This window comes from Lithobates pipiens, unplaced genomic scaffold (genome assembly GCF_037356315.1).
Source record: "Lithobates pipiens isolate NorthernLeopardFrog02 unplaced genomic scaffold, aLitPip1_a1.2 Scaffold_18, whole genome shotgun sequence".
In the NCBI taxonomy this organism is placed as follows: Eukaryota; Metazoa; Chordata; class Amphibia; order Anura; family Ranidae; genus Lithobates; species Lithobates pipiens.
Window position 1 is genome coordinate 293,380,594 of NW_027507758.1, and position 25,187 is coordinate 293,405,780.

The 25,187-nt window shown below is 45.7% G+C and overlaps 1 protein-coding gene across 3 annotated transcripts in view; it reads right to left on the reverse strand.

Moving 5' to 3' along the window:
- FIG4 (FIG4 phosphoinositide 5-phosphatase) overlaps positions 1 to 25,187 on the reverse strand; it is a 407,091-nt gene that overhangs the window by 73,045 nt on the left and 308,859 nt on the right. For all 3 annotated transcript variants that reach the window (XM_077487135.1, XM_077487137.1, XM_077487138.1), the window contains one exon: positions 11,567 to 11,653. In XM_077487135.1, the coding sequence (XP_077343261.1) occupies positions 11,567 to 11,653 (87 nt within the window). The remainder of the gene's footprint in view (positions 1 to 11,566; positions 11,654 to 25,187) is intronic.

Genomic DNA, 25,187 nt, shown 5'->3' on the forward strand with positions numbered 1-25,187 from the left:
TTTTGAAATGAACGGACTTGCCCACACACAGAGGAAAGTCCGTACATTTTGAACGTGGTTCCAGGTAGCCGGGACTAGCGACAACCCTGGCCATTGGTTGTCGGACTCTGCGGGCGGGGGGCTTATCGCAATCTGGGAGCCCCCTTTAATAAGGTGCCCCCAGATACCGGCCCCCCCACCCTATGTGAACGAGTATGGGGTACAATGTACCCCTACCCATTCACCTGTGAAAATGTGAATTTTTTTTTTAATAAAACACAACACACAAGGGTTAAAAATAATTTATTGCACAGCACAGCAAGAACAGAAGGTGGCGGCGGCGATAGAAGACCAGGCCACAGCTTGTAAAAGAGCTGGAAGAAGACGCGGAGGCCCGGCAAGAAGAACAGAAGAGGGGGACAAGACCCCCGAAGTCGGAAGAAGAGGGTGGCGACGACGAAGAAAGCCTGGCTCCTAAAGAGCTAGCAGAAGATAGCGGAGGAGTCCGACGAGAAGACCCTCCAAGACGGAAGAAGACCCCCGGAGCTGTGCAATAAATTATTTTTAACCCTTGTGTGTTGTGTTTAATTTACATTTTTTTTCACAGGTGAATGGGTAGGGGTACATTGTACCCCATACTCATTCACATAGGGTGGGGGGCCGGTATCCGGGGGCCCCCTTATTAAAGGGGACTCCCGGATTCCAATAAGCCCCCCCACCCACAGACCCTGACAACCAACGGCCGGGGTTGTCGGGAAGAGGTCCTTGTCCTAACCAACATGGGGACAAGGTGCTTTGGGGTGGGGGGGCCGCATGCCCCCCTTCCCCAAAGCACCCCCCTATGTTGCGGGCACGCGGCCTGGTACGGCTCAGGAGGGGGGCGCTCGTTCGCCCCCACCCCCTTACCTGACTGGCCGGGTAGCGTGCTCGGATAAGGGTCTGATATGGACCTGGGGGGGACCCCCACGCCGTTTTTTCGGCGTAGGGCTTCCCCTTTAACTCCATACCAGGTGACAGGGCCAGCGTCATGTCAATCTCGCCGCTGAAGGCGGCGACATTGACTTCCTTCGCTAGTCCCGGCTACCTGGAGCCCCTTTCAAAATGAACGGACTTTCCTCCGTGCGGGAAAAGTCAGTTAATTTCAAAAGTACGGCGGATTAGCACACACACGGCCGTATTATCCCCCGGACTGCGAGTGTCTGTCTGGACATGCTGTGCCTTCTACTTTCTCCCTGCTGTGTAAGGTAGGATCAGGAAGGTTGGAGGAGGATTGCAAGGAACAAAGGGGGGCTGTAAAGGGGACCAGTATACAAAAAAAGGGGGGGCGCTGTGAAGAGGACTTGGATACAAGGAAGAAGGGGGCTGTGAAGGGGACTAAGATGCAAGTAAGGGAGGCTGCAAAGGGGACTGAAGTGTAAGAAAGGGGGGCTGTGAAGGGGACTGGGATTCAAGGAAGGGGGGGGCTGATGTAAAGTGTGGAGGTCTCTGATGTAAGGTGGGGGTGCTGTGAGGTAACGGGGGACAGGGGAAATTTAAGTAAAGGAGGCGCCGTGATGTAAAGGGGGCAGTGATGTAAAATGGGGGGATTTGGATGCAAAGGGGGGCTGTGATGTAAAGCAGGCACTGTAATGTAAAGGGGTTGTATTGTAAAGGGGGTGCTATATTTTAAAGGGGGGTGCTGTGATGTACAGAGGGGCACTGTACTATAAATGGGGGCTGTATTGTAAAGGGGGGTTGAGTGATGTAAAGTGTAGTTTCTGCAATGTATAAGGGGCAGCTGCAGTGTAAAGAGGAGGTTGTGATGTAAAAGGAAGGATTGATGATGCTGATATAAAAGGGAAAACTGTAATGTAAGGGGAAGGGGCTGTGATGTGAAGAAACAGAGTCATAGCACAAACATGAGACTTGCACCTCTGCTGCATGAAAATTGTAATTGCCGAACCTCTGTGAATTTTAATTCACTACCCCTGCTCTAAAGAAAGCACAAGCAGTAATATGAGAAAACTTGGTTATGATATTCTACTAGTAGCCAGTTTACAGGGAACTATTCATTTGTAGAACTTTTAAATCATATATAACTGTTTCTAGTATAACTATTTACAGTATATTACAATAGTACATCAGTCCCCTCCTTAGTCTATTAAGCTTTTCTGGCATATCAGTAAAAGTATACAATCTGTCAGTAAAATCAAAATTTTTTGCAGGTTAACAAGGACACTGCTATCTCCAGTCTACCTGTGCAGTACTGTACCTCAAACAGATTAAGTCGAATCATTTCCGGCAAAAAGTGAGGTATCAAACCTTTTTAAATGCATAAATGCGGGATCAGAACAGCAAAAAAAAAAGTGCTGAATTTTACATTTACAAAGTAAATCTCCAGCTAATGCGCAGCGGCAACAACAAACATAAAAAAAAAAAAAGCCGCTCTGCACTCCAAGGAATGGAGCTGCCATGGTAACAAAGATTTCAGATTTTCTAGCATTTTACCACTCATATCCCCCCTTATTACATTATGATAAAATGTCAGTGGTTTTCATAAAGGCAGAACCATCCAGTGTTAACCTCTTCTTGCTTTTACATGCTGATCGAAAGCTTAAAAGAGTTTCGATGTACAAAATGCCATCCAATTGATTTGTATCTCTTCTGTGTAACCACACCGCTATGTGTTTTATTAAATCAAGACAACTGTTGAGTGATTGATGTATTGTGCTCTTACTTGGCTGTGACATCTCTTTTAAAAAGACTGCTAATTTGAATTTTGACAGAGATCACTCTTATACCTGCTATTTATCCTTCAAGAGATGCAGTCATAATAATAAATGACGAAACACTCGGAGACGTTAATCTGAACTGGAGCAGACAGAATCTGGAGCAGCTGTGCTTGGCAACCTTTTTCAGCTGTGCTTTGAAAATGAACGATGGAAGCCGACTGGTTGCCATGCATAGCTGCTCCAAGTTTAATGAATTCCTCTAACTTTTTTTTTTTTTAAGATTTTTATTGCGCACATAAGTATTTTACAAACAATACATCCGACATGGGTTACATCCATAAAAATGGAGAGAAAAACAAACAACCAAGATGCATTAAGAATTGTAGCATTGTACATATCAACCATGGCATATCTAAACCAAATATGTTTCCAACCCAGCCATTTTCCCAGGTATGCGCTTTCCTTTTTTTTTTTTTAAACCTAAAACTAATTGAATACCCCTAAGAAAAAAAAAACTCCCATCCCAAAGGATGTCCGCCTTCAGTGCCATTTTAGGTAGAATGAAAATAGCCCACCTCTGCTCCTACTGGAAAGAGACCTTCTTCCCTCTAAGTTCAAGAAGGATTAAATCTACGCAATTAAACGCCCTATTCTCTCTCTTCCTCCAATGTAACGCTGGAGTTAACCCATCAGAAGCATACTTTTTTAAACTTCTTGGGGGCACCCCTAGCCTCATAAATCATTCTATACATCAACACATCTGAATTTATTATTTTTATCCACATCCCCAATGTCAACTGCTTATTGTGTATCCATCTCCTGGCAAATTCCTCTAGCTTTACTTTAATGTTTGGCAGCACCAGCTGTTTTTCTCCAGGTCCCTTCCTTAGGTCTTCTGTTAGGCCTCATTCATTCACACCGTGGTGCAGAGACATCAGTTTTTCTGCATGCGTTCTGCAAGGGTTCAAAGAAACCAATGGTTCTCTATGTGCCCTGTTCACACCACAAGGTGTGGATTTTTCCTGAGCAGCAATCTGCAATGTGTATGTAATTCTCTGCACAGAAAAAATGTATGGTATGAACGAGCCTGTGAACTGATAAGCTGAATTACAGTTATGGTAACAGGTTAAAGAAAGAATAAGTCAGATTTCTGTAGGTAGAGAAGGATGGGATTAATTAGTTGAGAGCCAAAAAGAATAAGTGCGCTTATTCCTTAACCGCTTCCCACCTGGCCTATAGACAAATGACGGCCGGGTGGGGCATTCACTATTCTGGGTGAACGTTATATGGCGTCCTCCCAGAATGTGCCACAGGCTGTGTTGCGGTGTGGTCTGTCACCTGCTGTGTTTGTACACAGCGGTTGACTGATCAGTGTACCAGTTGCTGCCAGTACCTAGTGATCACTGTGACAAATCACAGCAGATCACAAGACAATTGTACACAATTCATGCCATCCATTGTATACTATTGTGTTGATCTCTGTGATTGGTCACAGGGATCACATGGTACATACAAGTCTAATCACAGCCCATCTGTACCATGCGATTAGCTATGGTCAATCACAGCTAACCACAATAGAAAACACTGAATGAATCAATTTAATTCAGTAAAAATTGATGCTTATACCAGTGAAATTCACCGGTATAAGCAATCATAATGTGTAAAAAAAAAAAAAATTCTGATCACTTTCCCAGAGTAGTACAGTGTTACTATGGTAACACTGTATTGCTCTGGTCACAGTGTAAAAAAAAAAAAAAAAAAAAGAAAAAAACATAAAAAAACTTAAAGCGGAAGGCCCGCAAAAAATTTCAGCAGCAGCAACAAATACTGCAGCTGCTGACTTTTAAAATATGGACACTTACCTGCCCAGGGTGCCCGTAATGTCAGCACCCAAGGCCGAACCATTCCTCGGTCCTCGGATGCTGCTGCTGCCATCTGCGGTAAAGGAATCCAGAATTGGGCTTCACTTCCCTACTGCGCATGTGCGAGTCACGCTGCGCAATCTGAATGGTCCCTGCTGTCTCTGGGACCCATGTGTGTGGGACGGGAAGAGGCGTAGATTCCTGCGGGAGTCTATGCCCGGAAGTGGGTGCAAATACCAGTCTTAGACAGGTATCTGCACCCCCCTCCCCCCTGAAAGGTGTCAAATGTGATGCCGGAGGGGGGGGGGTTCCGAAAAGCAGAGGTTCAATTTTTGTGTGAACCACCGCTTTAATACAAACAATTGAAAAAAAAGGTATATCATTTTTTTTTTACATACTGTCACCAGTCAGTGTCCTTAATCACTGCCAGTTATATGACGATGCTGTAGTGACAAGATTTAAAAATAAATAAAAATAATAATAAAATTGTGAAAATCTTTTTTTAATTTCCTAAATTTTCCAAAAAATCAGGACAAAAAAATTACAACTTTAAAAAACTCATCATGTATCTTACTAAATATCCTTGGACTGTCTACTTTCCAAAAAGAGGTTGGGAGATATTTGTATTGTCCTGCCATTTTTGGGCCTCAAGAAATGAGATCAGTACGTCAGAATTGATCGATTTTCAGATATGCACTATATTACCAGAAGTTTTGAGACATCTGCCTTTACACACACAAACTTTAATAGCATATCAATCTTAGTCCATAGGGTTCAATATTGAGTTGGTCCACCCTTTGCAGCTATAACAGCGTCAACTCCTCTTGGAAAGCTGTCCACAAGGATGACCATTCTTCAAGAAACACATTTGTGAGGTCAGGCACTGATGTGGAAAAGAAGGCCTGGTTCGCAGGCTGTGCTTTAATTCATCCCAGGTGTTTGGGTTGAGGTCAGGACTCTGTGCATGCCAGGCAAATTGCTCCACCCCAAACCCCCTCATCCATGTCTTTATGGACCTTGCCTTGTGCACTGGTGTGCAGTCATGTTGTAACAGGAAGGGGTCATCCCCAAACTGTTCCCACAAAGTTGGGAGCATGAAATTGTCCAAAATGTCTTGGTATGCTTACACCTTAAGACCACTTTCACACTGGGGCGTTTTTCAGGCGTTTTTCATGCGCTTTAGCGTTAAAAAATACGCCTGAAAGAAGCTGCAACTGCAATCCCAATGTAAAAGCCCGAGTGCTTTCACACCGAGATCCCTTTCATACTGGGGCGTTTTTCAGGCGCTTCAGCGTTAAAAAATACGCCTGAAAGAAGCTGCAACTGCAATCCCAATGTAAACGCCCGAGTGCTTTCACACCAAGGTGCTGCGCTGGCAGGGCGTCAAAAAAAGTTCTGCAAGCAGCTTCTTTGCAGCGCTTTTGGAGCGGTGAATAAAGCGCCCCTTCCCATTGAAATCAATGGGAAGCGCCTGTAAAACGCCAGAAAAACGCCTGAAAAACGCTATTGGAAGCAGCGTTTTGTGGGCGCTTTTAACCCTTTATTTGGCCACTAGCAGGGGTTAAAAGCGCCCCAATAACGCTCGAAAAACGCTGGTAAAGCGCTGCTAGTTTAAGCGGCGCTTTACGAGCGTTTTTCGGGCGCTGACATTGTGAAAGGGTTCTTAAAGCACTTGGGCTTTCACATTGGGACTGCAGATGAGGCTTCTTTCAAGCGCTTTACAGGCGCTTTTTTTAACGCTAAAGCGCCTGAAAAACGCCCCAGTGTGAAAGGGGTCTAAGAGTTCCCTTCACTGGAACTAAGGGGCCAAGCCCAAACCCTGAAAAACAACCCCACACCACAAAGGTCCATAAAGACATGGATGAGTGAGCTTGGGGTGGAGGAACTTGACTGTCCTGCACAGAGTCCTGACCTCAACCCCATAGAACACCTTTGGGATGAATTAGAGTGGAGACTGCAAGACAGGGCTTCTCGTCCAGATCAATACCTGACCTTGTGAATGTGCTTCTGAAACAAAGGTCAAACATTCCCATAGACATACTGCTAAACCTTGTGTACAGCCTTCCCAGAAGAGTTAAAGCCGTTATAGCTGCAAGGGGTGGCCCAACTCAATACTGAACCCTACAGACTAAGACTGGGATGCCATTAAAGTTCATGTGCAGGCAGCATCCCAATACTTTTGGTAATATAGTGCATATATATCACAGTTTGTAGACTACAGACTAAATAATAAACACTGATTTTAGTTATTTTCACCACAGAAATATAGCAGAATACAGTTTGGCCTAAATATATGAAGAAAGATTGTTTATTTGCAAAATTTTATAACAGAAATGAAGAGAAGCCGCTTTTTTTTTTTCAAAATGTTCAGTCATTTTAGATTATTTTGCAAACAAAAAACCCAGTGGTTATTAAATACCACCAAAACAAAGCTCTATTTATGTTAAATGGGTACAGTGTTGCATGACCGCGCAATTGTCATTCAAAGCATGATAGCGCTGAAAGCTGGAAATTGGCCTGGGCAGGAAGGGGGTAAGAGTACCCAGTATTGAAGTGGTTAAAGAAGACTCCCACTTCATATTGTTAAATTTCACATATCAGTAACTTTGCAAACCTAACATTCCTGACATAGCACAACACACAGCAAAAGAATAATAAAAAAACTAACTGTATCTTATACTGGTAAAAACACCTTGTGCTTAAGTTAAGTGACTATACCTTACCACAGTCTCTCAAAGTTTGCCTGAAAGGAGTATTTTCTGAGAATTATGGCATTCCTCTCCTGTAGGCAGGAGATATAATTTTTTCTGATCTTTCTGTTCTGTACAGCGATTGTGTCAAAAAAAATATGATGGCAAGGGGCTCCAGTACGGATGGGGGCTGGCAGGCAAAACATGTTAGAAGCTAAAGCGGGAAGGTCTAATGATCTGACATCAACCTGGCCAAGAAGCACTGGGGGTAACCCTATAGGAGGCTCTAAAGCACAAAGCGGGGAGCAGAAAAAGAAAGGAGGTGTAGATTTACCAGCTGGGGAGGAAGTAAGGTTGGGGGAAACCCAGGCGAGTATACCTCAAATCAAAGACACTCTAGCGGACATGCTGGCCAAGGTTGAAGTATCATTGAAAATGGATATTGCGGCAGTTCGGTCAGATATTGGGCAGGTCCTTGGTCGAATGGAAGAGATGGAGGAAAGGCTGGACATGTATGATCAAAGGCTGGAGGAAATGAATGAGCAGATGAAGTTTCTACAGAGAGCGAATAGATCCTTTTCATATAAAATGGAGGATCAAGAAAACTGAAGTTGATGCAAAAAATCTACGTGCAAGAGGCTTACCGGAGAAGTATAAGGATGATGAATTATTAGGAGTGATGCGTGGACTATTTTACCCTATGTTGGGAAAAGAAATCTCAGAAACACTAAAAATCAATAGCGTGCACAGGGTACCGAAGCCAGGCTGCCAACACCCCAAGAGATGTGTTCGTGAGGTTCAACTATGTGGAGGAGAAATCGACAATCATGGAAAAAACATGGAAGTCGGCGGGAATCTCTTATGAAGGAGTAAATCTGCAGACCTGACCGTGAGACCCCCTGAGACCCTAACAAGAAGACTACTTAAGCCATTTTTTTCCTTCTCGTTTTCAAGAGTGTGACAGTTGCTCCTTTTGATGACTTATGCCTTCAATAAACTTAGTAACCTACAGTACAATGTAAGAGGCCTAAACACCCCTAGTAAAAGGTATAAGGTAAATAAAGAACTGCACTACTATAGGACAAATGTGGTTTGCCTTCTGGAAACACATATTACACATGCCTTGGGGCATAAATTGTCCTCACATTTGTTCCCCACGTGGTTCTATGGCGACTCAACATTGAGTTGCTCACAGGGAGTAGCCATTGGATTCGATAAAAGCAGCTGGCAGAAATTGAGGGAAGGTTTACATTTATAAAGGGGAAATTGTTTAATATGGACTGTACTTTTGCAAATATCTATTCCCCAAATAGAGAACTAAATATGCTTTTGAAGAAAAGCTTGAAAAAGCTGATGGTATTTAACCACTTAAGCCCCGGACCATTTGGCTGGCCAAAGACCAGAGCATTTTTTGCGATTCGGCATTGCGTCGCTTTAAAAAATATATGAAAAAAAACTTTTTTTTTCCTCAGTTTAGGCTGATACGTATTCTTTTACATATTTTGGTAAAAAAAAAAAAAAAAAAAATCGCAATAAGTGTTTATTGATTGGTTTGCACAAAAGTTATATCGTTTACAAAATAGGGGATAGTTTTATGGCATTTTTATTAATCTTTTTTACTAGTAATGGTGGCGATCATCAATTTTTATCATGACTGCGACATTATGGTGGACACATCGGATAATTCTGACACATTTTTGGGACCATTGGCATTAATACAGCGATCAATGCTTTAAAATTGCATTGATTACTGTAAAAATGTCACTGGTAGTGAAAGGGTTAACCACTAGGGGGCGGGGAGGGGTTAAGTGTGTCCTAGGGGAGTGTTTATAACTGACTGGGGGATGGAATTGTGTGACGTGGACACTGATCGCTGCTCCCGATGACAGGGAGCAGACGATCAGTGTCCTGTCATTAGGCAGAATGGGGAGATGCTGTTTACATCAGCATCTCCCCGGCGATCGAGTCTGCGAGTCCCGTGAGCAGGAAGCTCGCCGCAAGCGCGCACGACGGGAATTTCAAAGTAACGTATGGGTACGTTACTTTGCCCAGCCGTGCCATTCTGCCGATGTATATATACCGACGGCGGTCGGCAAGTGGCTAGAGGTATATTACACCATATGGAGGAAATGGTTAAAGTTTAAAACATCTATAGAGTATATGACTATGGTGGGTGCTTGAGGGGCATAATATACGAGGAATATGGGATGGCAGCGCTTAAGATGAAGAGGAGGGATACGATTATATAAAAAGACCTGAATAGGGGGGGGGAAGCATTCCTGTGGTATAGAGGTGGTCCAAGAGGGAGATGATTTTTAAGGGCATAAGGTAAACAGGTTTTTTTTTTCCTTTTTCTTGTGTTTTTTTTTTTTTTTTTTTTTAGATTCTTTATTTTAAAGATGTGACACAGACACCAGCAGTAAGACAACTTCACATTACATATAAACACTGCACATAGGCTATGGTAAGCTTCTCCAGTAAATCAACTATACAAAATAAGAGCAGGTAAACGAATGAGGCCATGTAGGCTGGCCCATATCACTAGTTGAAGTCTAATACAGGGTGGATAGAAGCTTCTGTGCCCATCACTTTTTGTGTTTTCATTGAAAAAAGGAGAGATGGAGATGAAAGAGAAAGATAAGAAAGAAAGAGAGAGAGGGAAAAAAGAGAAAAGAAAAAAAAAAAAAGAAAAAAAAAAGGACTAAAAAAAAAAAAAAAAAAAAAAAAAAAATAAGGAGGTGGGGGGGGGGGGGGGGGGGAGACAGACAGGTTGGGGGGTCACCCCCGGGGAGTCAAGATCAATAGTACTGGACAGGCGGTGGGGATTCTAGGTAACGGGTCCTAGAGCGCATTGGCGGAACTCTTCAAAGAAGTGAAAGAGATCCCAGTGGAACCATCTGGACTTATGTTCCTCTGACTTATCCCGCAAGGCAGAGGTCATGTCTTCCATTCGCTCAATATCCTTCACTCTCGCAAACCATTGGGCCAACGTTGGCGCAGACTGTTGTTTCCATAGGGGCGGGATGCTTGCCCGTGCAGCATTAAGGAGATGTTTGAGAAGGGATTTATGATAACGTTTCCTTGATAGGGGGGTAAGGTTGAGGAGGATCGCAGCTGGGTTATCATGTAGGGAGATGTCGGTGAGTTTCTGCATGAGCTTGAGCACTGGCTGCCAGAAAGTTTGAAGCACAGGGCAATCCCAGAAAATGTGTAAGAGGGTGCCGGAGTGTAGGCCACACCGCCAGCAACGGTCAGTTTGCATAGGGAATATCTTAGCCAGCACAGAAGGGGTTCTGTACCAACGCGTCACTATTTTATACGTAGTCTCTTGATATTTGCTGCATAGGGAAGATTTTTGTGCGAAAAAGAGAATACAATCCTTTTGGGGTTCTGTAAAGGTGACTTGCAGGTCCCTCTCCCATTTTGCTAAGAATGGGGGGTCTTCAGTAGCGTGAAGGTCTAGTAAGGATTTGTAGGAGGTTGACAAGGACCTCCGAATCGGTCCCTCACCTAAACATGATTCTTCTTGTGTTTTTTGAAGCTTAGAAATGTGTATCTGCTTTGTAACTGTTTGTGTGTAAAAAAAATGTATAACAATAAAAAGAGAATATACAAAAAAAATAAAAAATTTGATGGCTACCATTGCTGGCATTACCTAAAAGACTGCTAGTTACCTGTACTTTTCAGAGTGACTTACCAGTCATTTATGTATACAAAATAAAGAGTTCTGGCTTGATTGCATGTTTCCTCCAGGTCACATGCTTAGAATGTATTTGTGATTTCACACTTATTTATTGTAAAGAGTTGAGTTACAGTTAAGATTCTACCAGAATACGTCTTAATTAAATTACTTTCTCAATACAAGAAAACAAGTTTAGGGGAGGTTTACTAAAACTGGAGCAGACAGAATATGGAACAGCTGTGCATAAGACTCAATCAACTTATATTTTTAGCTTGTTCAGTTAAAGCAAAACATATTCCATCAATTTAACGGTTTCCCAAAACTTCCCAAAGCTTATATTGGCTTTCAACTGAATCATCAAGCCATCACATGGCTGGTGTCATAGCTGATCAATTTTACAACACCATGGGAACGGCAGATCAAACAGAGGTCAAGATTGATAACTGTAAAAGTTGAAAGTTTAGTTCAATTCAAAAATGAAAGACAGAAGCTCATTGGTTGCCCTGCACAGCTGCTCCAGATTGTGGCTACTCTCGTCTTACAAAATTTTGCAGTGAACTAAAACAGTCTTTTATGCACAAAAAAATACTATAGAACAGTTTTGTTAACAGACAATAACAGAATAAAGAGAAAACTGCTTACAGTTTTGCAATGGTGTCCATAGGCCATTGGGTAGGTTTTAGGCTTCTTTTCTCCTGTCTATGTTGGCAAAGTCCCAAATGAACAAACCTAAAAGAAAGCAACAAAATCTCAGCAAGAGAATATTTTAGCCATTCTTTACTCATATGTGGTTTATAGGCTTTAAAGTGGCTGTAAACCCATTAAAAAAAAAAAGAAGTAAACTCCTGCAAGACAAAATCGCATACTAGCTTATTATGAAATACTTACCTTAGATCAAAGCTGTTGCAGCAGTCCCCGTACACTGCTGTGACCGGCGACATGTCTAAGGGAGTTATTTTCGGGTTTGCAGGCTCCGCTGTGATTGGCCGAAGCCGCAATGGCGTCACTCCCTCACATGTGCGTGAGCCACCAGTCAGGGCACAGGCCCTTTAAAAACGGCACAATTGAGCCATTTCTTCAGTGCGCATGCGCCGATGACGTCAGCACAAGCGTATTTGGTAAACGTCCCCTAAACCGTGCAGGTTTAGGAGATATTTACAGTACCTACAGGTAAGCCTTATTATCAACTTACCTGTAGGTACAAGTGGTGTAACAGGGTTTACAACCACTTTAAACTGGTTTTATGCATCAGACATTAAAATGGAAGTAAACCCTTCCAAACAACTTTGACCTACAGGTAAGCCTAGATTAAGGCTTACCTGTAGGTCCAAGTAATATCTCCTAAACCTATATGGTTTAGGAGATATTTCCCCAAAATTGGGCACCGCTGTCTACGGCGCATGCGCCGTAGACAGCGGCGCGCAGGCGCACTAAATGCGGCAAGTCCAAGAATGGATTTGCCAAATTTGTCTACTCCCGTGCGCATGCGCGGGAGTGACGTCATCGCGGCTCCGGCGAATGGCAGCGTCGGAGCTCCGAGACGCGACTCCCGTGCGCATGCGCGGGAGTGACGTCATTGCGGCTTCTCCGCTGTCATTCGTCGGAGCTGCGAGAGACGCCACAACCAAGATGGATGCGGCGGACTACAGGTGACAGCGGCGACTTCGCTGGCTCCTGTGTCAGGTAAGTGACACATAATGAGCTACTATGCGATGCATAGTAGTCCATTATGCTTTACCTTTGCAGGGAAAAAAAGAGGAAGTAAACCCATCAGGGTTTACTTCCTCTTTAAATATGGAAAAAGCACATCCTTCTAAACTGTGTACTTGTCTCACTCTAAAGCAGTATTTCTCAAACTTTTTTCAGTCAAGGCACCATTTAAAATTATGGACAATCTCAAGGCACCCTTTAAAATTATGGACAATCTCAAGGCACCCTTTAACATTATGGACAATCTCAAGGCACCCTTTAACATTATGGACAATCCCAAGGCACCCTTTAAAATTATGGACAATCTCAAGGCACCCTTTAAATTATGGACAATCTCAAGGCACCCTTTAACATTATGGACAATCCCAAGGCACCCTTTAAAATTATGGACAAACCCAAGGCACCCTTTAAAATTATGGACAATCTCAAGGTACCCTTTAAAATTATGGACAGTCTTGAAGCACTCCATTCGAAAATGTATAAAGCTATTCTAATAATTTTACATAATGCATCAACATCCACACAAGTAGGACACCCCATGTTAGAGGTGATTTATTTTTCCAAATCAAATACACTTCTGCACACTGGTACTGACTAGAATTCCAGTGTTTCTCTTCTTCCTCAGTTTTTCTCCATCACTTGGCTCATGTGACCTCAGCGCTGACAGAGAGGGGCAGGGGAGAATTAAACAAGGATTCTCGGTAGACAACCGACATTCTCCTTACCAACTGATGATGTCATTGGTTGTTAGGATGCTGTCGGCTAGAAGGTCCTAATGGTGCACAATGAAAACCTGTGGTTTTGTGCAACTAAAATGCAGGCTTGACTCACCTGCTGGCTTGTATACAATTTTTGGTCAATTTGTAGGTATTTTGCCCCTGAAAAAAACTCAAGGCACCTTGGCTGAAAAAAGCTGCTCTAAAGCACTGTATGTCATTTCTCTCTGTTTTCAGAACCATCTACAGAAGGAATGCCTACAATTTGTGAGGGTTTATAGCCACTTTAAAGAACAGTTATACACAAACCCCCACAGCGCACTACAAGTCCCAGCATTCACAATCTGATGGCAGTGATATCAATAAAATCCAATGGGACCAAACAGAATTAAAAAGTCACAAATGTTTTGGATATGAAAAAGCGGTTGCTTTGAAAAATAGCAATGATTGGAGGAATGAATGGCAGGACAGGTGAGTATAAAGCCCCTTCTTTTGTATGTTGTGCTTTTTGACACATTTTTAACTAGAAGACACTTTAAGCATATCCTCAATAGTGACTGGCAAGATAGCTTTTACGTTGGTAAAACTAAACTTGTTTTTACACCTTCTATTATTTTAATATAACCATAGTTTTAAATGGTTTTTTTTTTAACAAAGAATAGTGAAAATTATAGTCATGTGCACAGATTATAGAAATTAATCTATGAGGTCCGCAAATTATATTTTAGGGTATGTCCCTTTATTAAAGTGCTTGTAAACCCTTACAAACCACTTTGACCTACAGGTAAGCCTAGATTAAGGCTTACCTCTAGGTCCAAGAAATATACGGTTTAGGAGATATTTACAAAAAGACAGCCACTGCTGTCTACGGCCCCCCGCTGTAGACAGCGGCACGCAGTCGCACTGGGCAGGCCGCAGATCGCGGCGATATGCCGCAAGTATCGGCTCCCAGAAGTCACTCCGGGATCCATGGCAGCGGCAGACATGAAGACGGAGGACCGCTTCAGGGGCTTCGTTCTCAGGTAAGTTATTCATAATGAGCTAGTATGATGCCTTTACCTTGCAGGTTGCCTTCCCCCCCCCCCCCCCCCCCCCCCATGGGTTTACAACCACTTTAAGACTGCCAAAACAATCAAACATGAATAATGCTTTACAATAGTGGTCTCCAAACTGTGGCCCGGGGGCTGGCTGAGGATCTTTGCTTGAATTTATCTGGCCCTTGGGGCAATATTTCATCTACTAACACTAATGAAGGGGCAAAATTCCTCCCAATGACTCCAACAATGGGTTGCAATTTCTACCAACACCAACGATGGGGCACGGTTCCTCCCAGTGACATCAAGAATGGGACCTATTGACACTATTGATGGGTCACAGTTACTTCCAATGACACAAACCATGGGGCCCAATGACACCACTGATTGGGCACAATTCCTCCCAGTGAATCCAACGATGGGGCACAATTCTTCCCAATAACACCAACGTTGGGGCACAATTCCTTTCACGGATACCAAAGATGGGACACAATTCCTCTCACGGATACTAAAGATGGGGCATTGTTTACTCACACTGATGCCGAGACATGGTCTACTTCCGATGGCCACAGTCCAGCCACCCTACTGTCTGAAGGACGGTAAACTAACCCTTTTGTTTAGAAAGTTTGGAGACCCCTGATCTACAGCTACAATAGAAGTTGTGTACAAAACAAAAAATAAACAGTATTATTATATACATGTGTCAATGTAAAGATTCTGAAAGAATAAATGTCAAATAAAAGAATGCTGTAGCAGTTATTTTTTTTGTTTATGTCTCGTTATTTTTCCGGAAGGCCTATGTTCATGAAGCTATTTCTGTTGTGTACAAAGATGGAAAAGGTCTTGTTTTTATAAGCTTCATTTTTTTTTATTCATTTTTTGTTAATTTTTTTCTGTAGCAATATAGCTTTGGCCTTGTAAAACAATAGAAATGAAGATATCTCTAACATGCTACACGTTTTGCACTGTAAAATGGCAGTTTCAACTTCTCTGTTACTTTAGCCTTGCTAAGCCTAACAAAAACAATTATTTAGCAGGGTTTGAGGTGAGTAACACCTGTCATTAAGCATAACTCTACCTATTATACAGATTTTAACCACTTGCTTACTGAGCACTTAAACCCCCTTCCTGCCCACAACAATCTTCAGCTTTCAGTGCTTTTACACTTTGAATGACAATTGTGCGGTCATGCAACACTGTACCCAAATTAAAAAAAAAATTATCATTCCCCACCCACCCTCAAATTGAGCTTTCTTTTGGTGGTATTGAATCACTGGGTTTTTTTTTGAAAATGTTGAAAAAAAAAAAAAGTTTTATATTCCCTCTCAGTGTCACCAAGTACAGTGTACATATTTTTTTAATGATCACTGTATTGGTGTCTCACTTGTGACGCTAAACAGCGTTAGGGGCAGTTAGCGGCAATTCGTGTCAGTCCCTGGTTAAGGGTACCCGCCATATATTCCCTAATAAGGTTTTAACCCCCTGATCACCCCCAGTTAACCCTTTCACTGCCCTGTCACAGTGTCATTAGTACAGTATACATATCTTTTTTTTCTTTTCACTGTATTAGTGTCACGGATGACGCCAGTCAGCATCAGTCTTATATAGCGTCAGGGTCCCGCCACATATTCCCTAATAAAGTTTAACCCCCCTGCTCACCCCCTGGTTAACCTTTTCACTCCCTGTCACAGTGTCATTAGTACAGTGTACATATCTGTTTTTCTGTTCACTGTATTAGTGTCAAGGGTGACACCAGTTAGCGTCAATCCCAGACAGCATCAGATTTTAACCCTTTGATTGCCAAAAACACTAACACACACACACTATACACCTCCATTACTAGTATAGTGTCTGAACAAGATCAATATCTTTGATCCGATCAGAACTATACTAGCGTACCTAATAGTATAGTGTTCCCAAAAATGCAGCATTAGTAGGGTCAGCCCCGACACTTGCCAGCACCTGTGTTTAGCCCCTCCATAACAAGTGCAGTATCAGTAGATCACTGTCACCTCCAATACAAAGCACACAAAACTGCAGCATTAGCAGAGTCAGGCCTGATCTCTAGAAGGTAATTTTTTTTGTACCGATTCAAACAGTCCTGGACAACTAGGTGCTTTTTTTTACCTGTGAGTCACACTAGGTACCTATAAACTTAGTGGCCAAAATGTCAAACGAAAGGTAGTGAAGAGGCCTACAGCATACTGAGCATGGCAGATGAGAGCGATGGGGAGTCCTCACTGTCAGATTCAGTATACGAACCTGTAGAGAGCAGAGGTACCCTGACAGATAGCTCTGACGAAGGAGTAAAGGTTCCTGCTGAGGTCAGGCATAGTGATGGCCGAACGGTTCGCCCGGCGGTCGTTTCGCGGCGAATTTCCGACTTTCGCCGTCCGCGGGTTCGAACGCCTTTTTCCGTCGTTCGCCCCGGCGGACTTACGTGTTTAATGTATACAAGAACTTTAACCTTTCGTGACACGTTTATCATGTGTTACAGGACAACCAATTGAGACATGACAGCTCATGGACACTTGGACATTCCCCCTAACCTATAAATACACCCGATCCGGTGGCCATTTTACATTCTTTCTTCTGTCACTGTAGGGAAAGGATCCTGTGTGGAGTAGGGACAGAGAAAACGCTAGCTATTTGGTACACAAAAGTTCTTTTCAGGACTGGTATAGGTGTTAGGTCAGCAGCCTGAGTTTCTTTTGTCAGTTTAGATAAAGGGACAGAGCGCTGTATGCTGCTATTTTAGGGACAGCTCAGCCAGATTAGTCTTTCTTCATCATCATCATCATCATCATCATTAGCTGTTACTATCAGGTCCACAAAAGAGCTGTTCCAGCTAATCGTTCCAGCCTACTCTTTTTTGCCAATTTGTATAGGGACAGGCAGGAAGCAGTGTGTCAGGCAGTGAGGATAATTTTAAAGACTTGCTGTTACTATTAGTTCCACAAAGGTTCTTTTCAGGACTGGTATCAGTGGTACGGTAATAGGCTTGTACACGTATAATATTCTTTCTTCCAAATATAGAAAGAATATTATACTTGACTGCTGCCCTTCTGCTGCAGTCTGCTAATCATTCACAACTCACTTGTTCCACAAAGCTCTTTATCAGGACTGGTAACTTGGTCTGTCTAGGGTGCTACGGTACATAGGCTTGGGTGCGGTACAGTCTGCTGTTCTGTAAGGACCGCTATCGGTCCACAATACATAGGGTTGCCGTGCACTACTGCTGACCGCTGCCCTATACTGCAGCAGTCCTTCAGCGGTATAGGGACTGACGCACAGTCTGCTAAACACTAATACACAACCTGCTTGGTCCACAAAAGTTCTTATAAGGACTGGTAACTTGGTATAGGGTGCTACGGTACATAGGCCTGAGTGCAGTACAGTCTGCTGTTCTGTAAGGACCGCTATCGGTCCACAATACATAGGGTTGCCGTGCACTACTGCTGACCGCTGCCCTATACTGCAGCAGTCCTTCATTGGTATAGGGACTGACGTACAGTCTGCTAATCACTAACACACAACCTGCTTGGTCCACAAAAGTTCTTATAAGGACTGGTAACTTGGTATAGGGTGCTACGGTACATAGGCCTGAGTGCAGTACAGTCTGCTGTTCTGTAAGGACCGCTATCGGTCCACAATACATAGGGTTGCCGTGCACTACTGCTGACCGCTGCCCTATACTGCAGCAGTCCTTCATTGGTATAGGGACTGACGTACAGTCTGCTAATCACTAACACACAACCTGCTTGGTCCACAAAAGTTCTTATAAGGACTGGTAACTTGGTATAGGGTGCTACGGTACATAGGCCTGAGTGCGTTACAGTCTGCTGTTCTGTAAGGACCGCTATCGGTCCACAATACATAGGGTTGCCGTGCACTACTGCTGACCGCTGCCCTATACTGCAGCAGTCCTTCATTGGTATAGGGACTGACGTACAGTCTGCTAATCACTAACACACAACCTGCTTGGTCCACAAAAGTTCTTATAAGGACTGGTAACTTGGTATAGGGTGCTACGGTACATAGGCCTGAGTGCAGTACAGTCTGCTGTTCTGTAAGGACCGCTATCGGTCCACAATACATAGGGTTGCCGTGCACTACTGCTGACCGCTGCCCTATACTGCAGCAGTCCTTCATTGGTATAGGGACTGACGTACAGTCTGCTAATCACTAACACACAACCTGCTTGGTCCACAAAAGTTCTTATAAGGACTGGTAACTTGGTATAGGGTGCTACGGTACATAGGCCTGAGTGCGTTACAGTCTGCTGTTCTGTAAGGACCGCTATCGGTCCACAATACATAGGGTTGCCGTGCACTACTGCTGACCGCTGCCCTATACTGCAGCAGTCCTTCATTGGTATAGGGACTGACGTACAGTCTGCTAATCACTAACACACAACCTGCTTGGTCCACAAAAGTTCTTATAAGGACTGGTAACTTGGTATAGGGTGCTACGGTACATAGGCCTGAGTGCGTTACAGTCTGCTGTTCTGTAAGGACCGCTATCGGTCCACAATACATAGGGTTGCCGTGCACTACTGCTGACCGCTGCCCTATACTGCAGCAGTCCTTCAGCGGTATAGGGACTGACGTACAGTCTGCTAAACACTAATACACAACCTGCTTGGTCCACAAAAGTTCTTATAAGGACTGGTAACTTGGTATAGGGTGCTACGGTACATAGGCTTGAGTGCGGTACAGTCTGCTGTTCTGTAAGGACCGCTATCGGTCCACAATAGATAGGGTTGACGTGCACCACTGCTGACCGCTCACCTATACTGCAGCAGTCCTTCAGCGGTATAGGGACTGACGTACAGTCTGCTAATCACTAACACACAACCTGCTTGTTCCACAAAAGTTCTTATAAGGACTGGTAACTTGGTATAGGGTGCTACGGTACATAGGCCTGAGTGCGTTACAGTCTGCTGTTCTGTAAGGACCGCTATCGGTCCACAATACATAGGGTTGCCGTGCACTACTGCTGACCGCTGCCCTATACTGCAGCAGTCCTTCATTGGTATAGGGACTGACGTACAGTCTGCTAATCACTAACACACAACCTGCTTGGTCCACAAAAGTTCTTATAAGGACTGGTAACTTGGTATAGGGTGCTACGGTACATAGGCCTGAGTGCGTTACAGTCTGCTGTTCTGTAAGGACCGCTATCGGTCCACAATACATAGGGTTGCCGTGCACTACTGCTGACCGCTGCCCTATACTGCAGCAGTCCTTCAGCGGTATAGGGACTGACGTACAGTCTGCTAAACACTAATACACAACCTGCTTGGTCCACAAAAGTTCTTATAAGGACTGGTAACTTGGTATAGGGTGCTACGGTACATAGGCTTGAGTGCGGTACAGTCTGCTGTTCTGTAAGGACCGCTATCGGTCCACAATAGATAGGGTTGACGTGCACCACTGCTGACCGCTCACCTATACTGCAGCAGTCCTTCAGCGGTATAGGGACTGACGTACAGTCTGCTAATCACTAACACACAACCTGCTTGTTCCACAAAAGTTCTTATAAGGACTGGTAACTTGGTATAGGGTGCTACGGTACATAGGCTTGAGTGCGGTACAGTCTGCTGTTCTGTAAGGACCGCTATCGGTCCACAATAGATAGGGTTGACGTGCACCACTGCTGACCGCTGCCCTATACTGCAGCAGTCCTTCAGCGGTATAGGGACTGACGTACAGTCTGCTAATCACTAACACACAACCTGCTTGTTCCACAAAAGTTCTTATAAGGACTGGTAACTTGGTATAGGGTGCTACGGTACATAGGCTTGAGTGCGGTACAGTCTGCTGTTCTGTAAGGACCGCTATCGGTCCACAATACATAGGGTTGCCGTGCACTACTGCTGACCGCTGCCCTATACTGCAGCAGTCCTTCAGCGGTATAGGGACTGACGTACAGTCTGCTAAACACTAACACACAACCTGCTTGGTCCACAAAAGTTCTTATAAGGACTGGTAACTTGGTATAGGGTGCTACGGTACATAGGCTTGAGTGCGGTACAGTCTGCTGTTCTGTAAGGACCGCTATCGGTCCACAATAGATAGGGTTGACGTGCACCACTGCTGACCGCTCACCTATACTGCAGCAGTCCTTCAGCGGTATAGGGACTGACGTACAGTCTGCTAATCACTAACACACAACCTGCTTGTTCCACAAAAGTTCTTATAAGGACTGGTAACTTGGTATAGGGTGCTACGGTACATAGGCTTGAGTGCGGTACAGTCTGCTGTTCTGTAAGGACCGCTATCGGTCCACAATACATAGGGTTGCCGTGCACTACTGCTGACCGCTGCCCTATACTGCAGCAGTCCTTCAGCGGTATAGGGACTGACGTACAGTCTGCTAAACACTAATACACAACCTGCTTGGTCCACAAAAGTTCTTATAAGGACTGGTAACTTGGTATAGGGTGCTACGGTACATAGGCTTGAGTGCGGTACAGTCTGCTGTTCTGTAAGGACCGCTATAGGTCCACAATAGATAGGGTTGACGTGCACCACTGCTGACCGCTCACCTATACTGCAGCAGTCCTTCAGCGGTATAGGGACTAAGAGTTTTGTCACAGGGTCATTTAAAAAATGACATGCAGAGGAAGAGGCAGGCCCTTCCGCAGGGGTGGTAGGGGTAGGGCAGGAGCAACAGGCTTGAGCCAAAGTGGGAAGTTGCAGAAGGTGCGTTCAATTACTTTAAAGGATGCACCAGACTTGGTTGAGTGGCTCGCTCAGCCTTACTCTTCTGCACCCTCCTCATCCTCTCGATCTGCACCCTCTTCTTCACTCTCTGCTATGTGCACCCCCAAAGACACTACCACCAACAACACGACCACCACCACCACCACCACATACCTTCCGCTTGAGTCACTGGAATTATTTTCCGATCCATATCAAGAGGACATTTCTGATGCGCAGCCACTCTTGGTATTGGATCAGGAAGAGGAGGTAGCAACAAGCGCTACTCAGCAGTCTGACGCCAGTACCCAGATCAGCCCAAGGAGGAGGTTGGTCCCCGGTGTTGCTGCCTACTCTACTTATAGCGGTGGGGAAGGTGACGTTGATGATGACGTGTCTAGTGATGTCACGTGGGTGCCCACAAGAGAGGAAGAGGAGGGGAGTTCAGAGGGAGATATGGACCAGCAGATAGGGAGGAGAAGCAGCAATGACTTACATTGCACAGCAGGGACAAAGCAGACTGCAAATGTATCAGGAGCGAGTCATCGACCATGTACGGTCACATCTGGCGCTCCCAGGACACCGGCACATGGCTCCGCAGTGTGGGCTTTTTTTAACGTGTCCGCTGCTGACAATAGCGTTGCCATCTGCAATCTTTGCAGTCAACGCGTTAGTCGCGGTAAGCCCAATACTCACCTAGGGACGACCGCCTTAAGAAGGCACATGAGCAGCCATCACCGAGCCCAGTGGGAGCAACGGAACACACAAAGCCACACTGCAGGCTCTCACCGTCCAGCCTCGTCTTCTACTTCTCCTTCTCCTCTCTCCTCACAATTGTCCTCCACTCCACCTTCCATCACGCCAAGCTCACATTTTTCTGCAAAAAGGCAGGCTTCCGTGGGCCTAATGTTTGAGCGTAAAAAAATGATGACGCCGGATAACCCTCTTGCCCAACGGTTGGCGGCTGGCTTGTCAGAACTCATAGCCCGCCAACTACTGCCATATAAACTGGTGGACTCGGAGGCCTTTCGCAAATTTGTGGCCATTGGAACACCACAATGGAAGGTCCCAGGAAGGAAGTATTTCTCAGAGAAGGGCATCCCAGAGCTATATGGCCATGTTCAGCGGCAAGTGAATGTATCTCTGGCACACAGTGTCGGTGCCAAGATACATCTGACCACAGACACGTGGTCTAGCAAACACGGGCAGGGAAGGTATATCAGTTTTACTGCCCACTGGGTGAACCTTCTGACGGCCGTCAAGCATGTAACCCGTGGCACCCGTGTAGATTTGGTTTTACCGCCACGGATTGCATGCAGGCCTGACTCTTCTTCTCCTCCTCCTACTCCATCCTCCTCCCTCTCCTCCTCAGCTGCCTCCTCCTTTTCCGCTGCTAGCGTCTCTTCCACTGCACCGCCCAAGCTCCCCAGAACCTATTCCACATGCCAGGTGAGACGTTGCCATGCCGTGCTGCGTCTGTTGTGCCTGGAAGCAAAGAGCCACACTGGCCCGGCACTCCTTTCAGCTTTGCGTTCACAGGCAGATGAGTGGCTAACACCGCTCAATTTGACAGTTGGTAAAGTGGTGTGTGACAACGGTGCCAATCTGCTTAGCGCATTGAAACAGGGCAAAATCACGCACGTGCCGTGCATGGCACACGTCTTAAACTTGGTCGTGCAGCGATTCCTTGTCAAATACCCTGGGGTCCAGGACATCTTGCGGCAGGCAAGGAAAATCTCGGCCCATTTCAGAAGATCTTACACGGCCATGGCTCGCCTTGCTGACATTCAGCGGCGACACCATCTGCCGGTCAGACGTCTTATTTGCGATTGCCCGACGCGATGGAACTCAACCTTCTATATGCTTGATAGGCTGCTCCAGCAGAAACGTGCAGTTAACGTCTACCTGTATGAACTCTGCGAAAGAAACGGTTCTGGGGAGCTGGGTTTTTTTTCACCGCGCCAGTGGCTGCTCATGCGCGACACATGCAGACTTCTGCGGCCATTTGAGGAGATCACCAAACTGGTCAGTCGCAGCCATGGCGCCATCAGTGACATGGTACCTTATGCCTTCTTTCTGGAGCGTGCATTGCGTCGTGTCATTGATCAGGCTGTGGAGGAGCAGGAGCGGGAAGATGAGGAAGTCGCAATGCTGGATGAATTCCCAGGGGGGGCTACTCTATCTGAGACAAGTCAACAACAGGAGTCTGATGAGGAGTCAGAGGAGGATGGTGCCGGGGCGGATGAGCAGGAGCAAGAAGAGCATGCTTTAAACCTTTCTGGGATCCCTGTTGTGCGAGGATGGGGAGAGGAGAATGAAGAGGACGACATTATCCTGGATGATGAGCAGGAGCCAGGCCACCACACCGCTTCCACTTTAGTGCAAATGGGGGCCTTCATGCTCCAGTGTTTTAATAGGGACCCCCGTATAAAAAGCATGAGGGTCAAGGACCAGTACTGGGTGGCAACGTACTTAGACCCCCGGTACAAACACAAAATGGCGGAAATGTTACCGCCGTCGCAGAGGGCTGTCAGAATGCAGCACTTCCAGGCCTTGCTTCGAGAAATGCTGCATTCTGCTTTTGCGTGCGCTGGCAGAGGAGCAATTCCCACTCCCAGAGAAGGATTTGCGGGTACCAATCCAACAGCGCCTGCAAGAAGAGGCCGGTTTGAAGATGTGTTGGTGACTTCGGATATGAGGTCATTCTTTCAGCCGACCCATCGACAGGTGTCATCCGGATCCAGCATCAGGGAACGCCTAGACCGTCAGGTGTCCGACTACATTGGGTTAACGGCCGATGTGGACGCTCTGAGGAGTGATGAACCCCTAGACTACTGGGTGGGCAGGCTTGACCTCTGGCCAGAGCTTGCCCAATTTGCAATCGAACTGTTGGCTTGCCCCTCATCCAGTGTCCTGTCCGAAAGGACGTTCAGCGCAGCAGGGGGGATTGTGACCGATAAGCGTACTCGCCTAGCTCACCACAGTGTTAACTACCTCACATTTCTAAAAATGAATGAGGCATGGATCTCGGAGGAATTCAACACATGTGATCAGTAGACCATGTATATGTCTATAAACAATTTTTGGAATCAAGCACACAGACCTTCTTAATTCATTTGGCTCACTTCCCTGACCCAAAAAAGCACACCGTACTATATGCCCCTACCCTCCTCTTTGAAGAGGTTGAGCGGTGTCATATTTCTACTGGGGCTGCTTATTATGAGGGGTTCCCACCATCCCTGTGCTGTGCTGACTTCCTCCTGGGTGTTCTTATTATGAGGGGCTCCCACCATCCCTGTGCTGTGCTGACTTCCTCCTGGGGGTTCTTATTATGAGGGGATCACACCATCCCTGTGCTGTGCTGACTTCCTCCTGGGGCTGCTTACGGTGCTGCTGTCAGCGCTGTATGTCACGGAGCTGCTGTCAGCGCTGTATGTCACGGAGCTGCTGTCAGCGCTGTATGTCACGGAGCTGCTGTCAGCGCTGTATGTCACGGAGCTGCTGTCAGCGCTGTATGTCACGGAGCTGCTGTCAGCGCTGTATGTCACGGAGCTGCTGTCAGCGCTGTATGTCACGGAGCTGCTGTCAGCGCTGTATGTCACGGAGCTGCTGTCAGCGCTGTATGTCACGGAGCTGCTGTCAGCGCTGTATGTCACGGAGCTGCTGTCAGCGCTGTATGTCACGGAGCTGCTGTCAGCGCTGTATGTCACGGTGCTGCTGTCAGCGCTGTATGTCACGGAGCTGCTGTCAGCGCTGTATGTCACGGAGCTGCTGTCAGTGCTGTATGTCACGGAGCTGCTGTCAGCGCTGTATGTCACGGAGCTGCTGTCAGCGCTGTATGTCACGGAGCTGCTGTCAGCGCTGTATGTCACGGTGCTGCTGTCAGCGCTGTATGTCACGGAGCTGCTGTCAGCGCTGTATGTCACGGAGCTGCTGTCAGCGCTGTATGTCACGGAGCTGCTGTCAGCGCTGTATGTCACGGAGCTGCTGTCAGCGCTGTATGTCACGGAGCTGCTGTCAGCGCTGTATGTCACGGAGCTGCTGTCAGCGCTGTATGTCACGGAGCTGCTGTCAGCGCTGTATGTCACGGAGCTGCTGT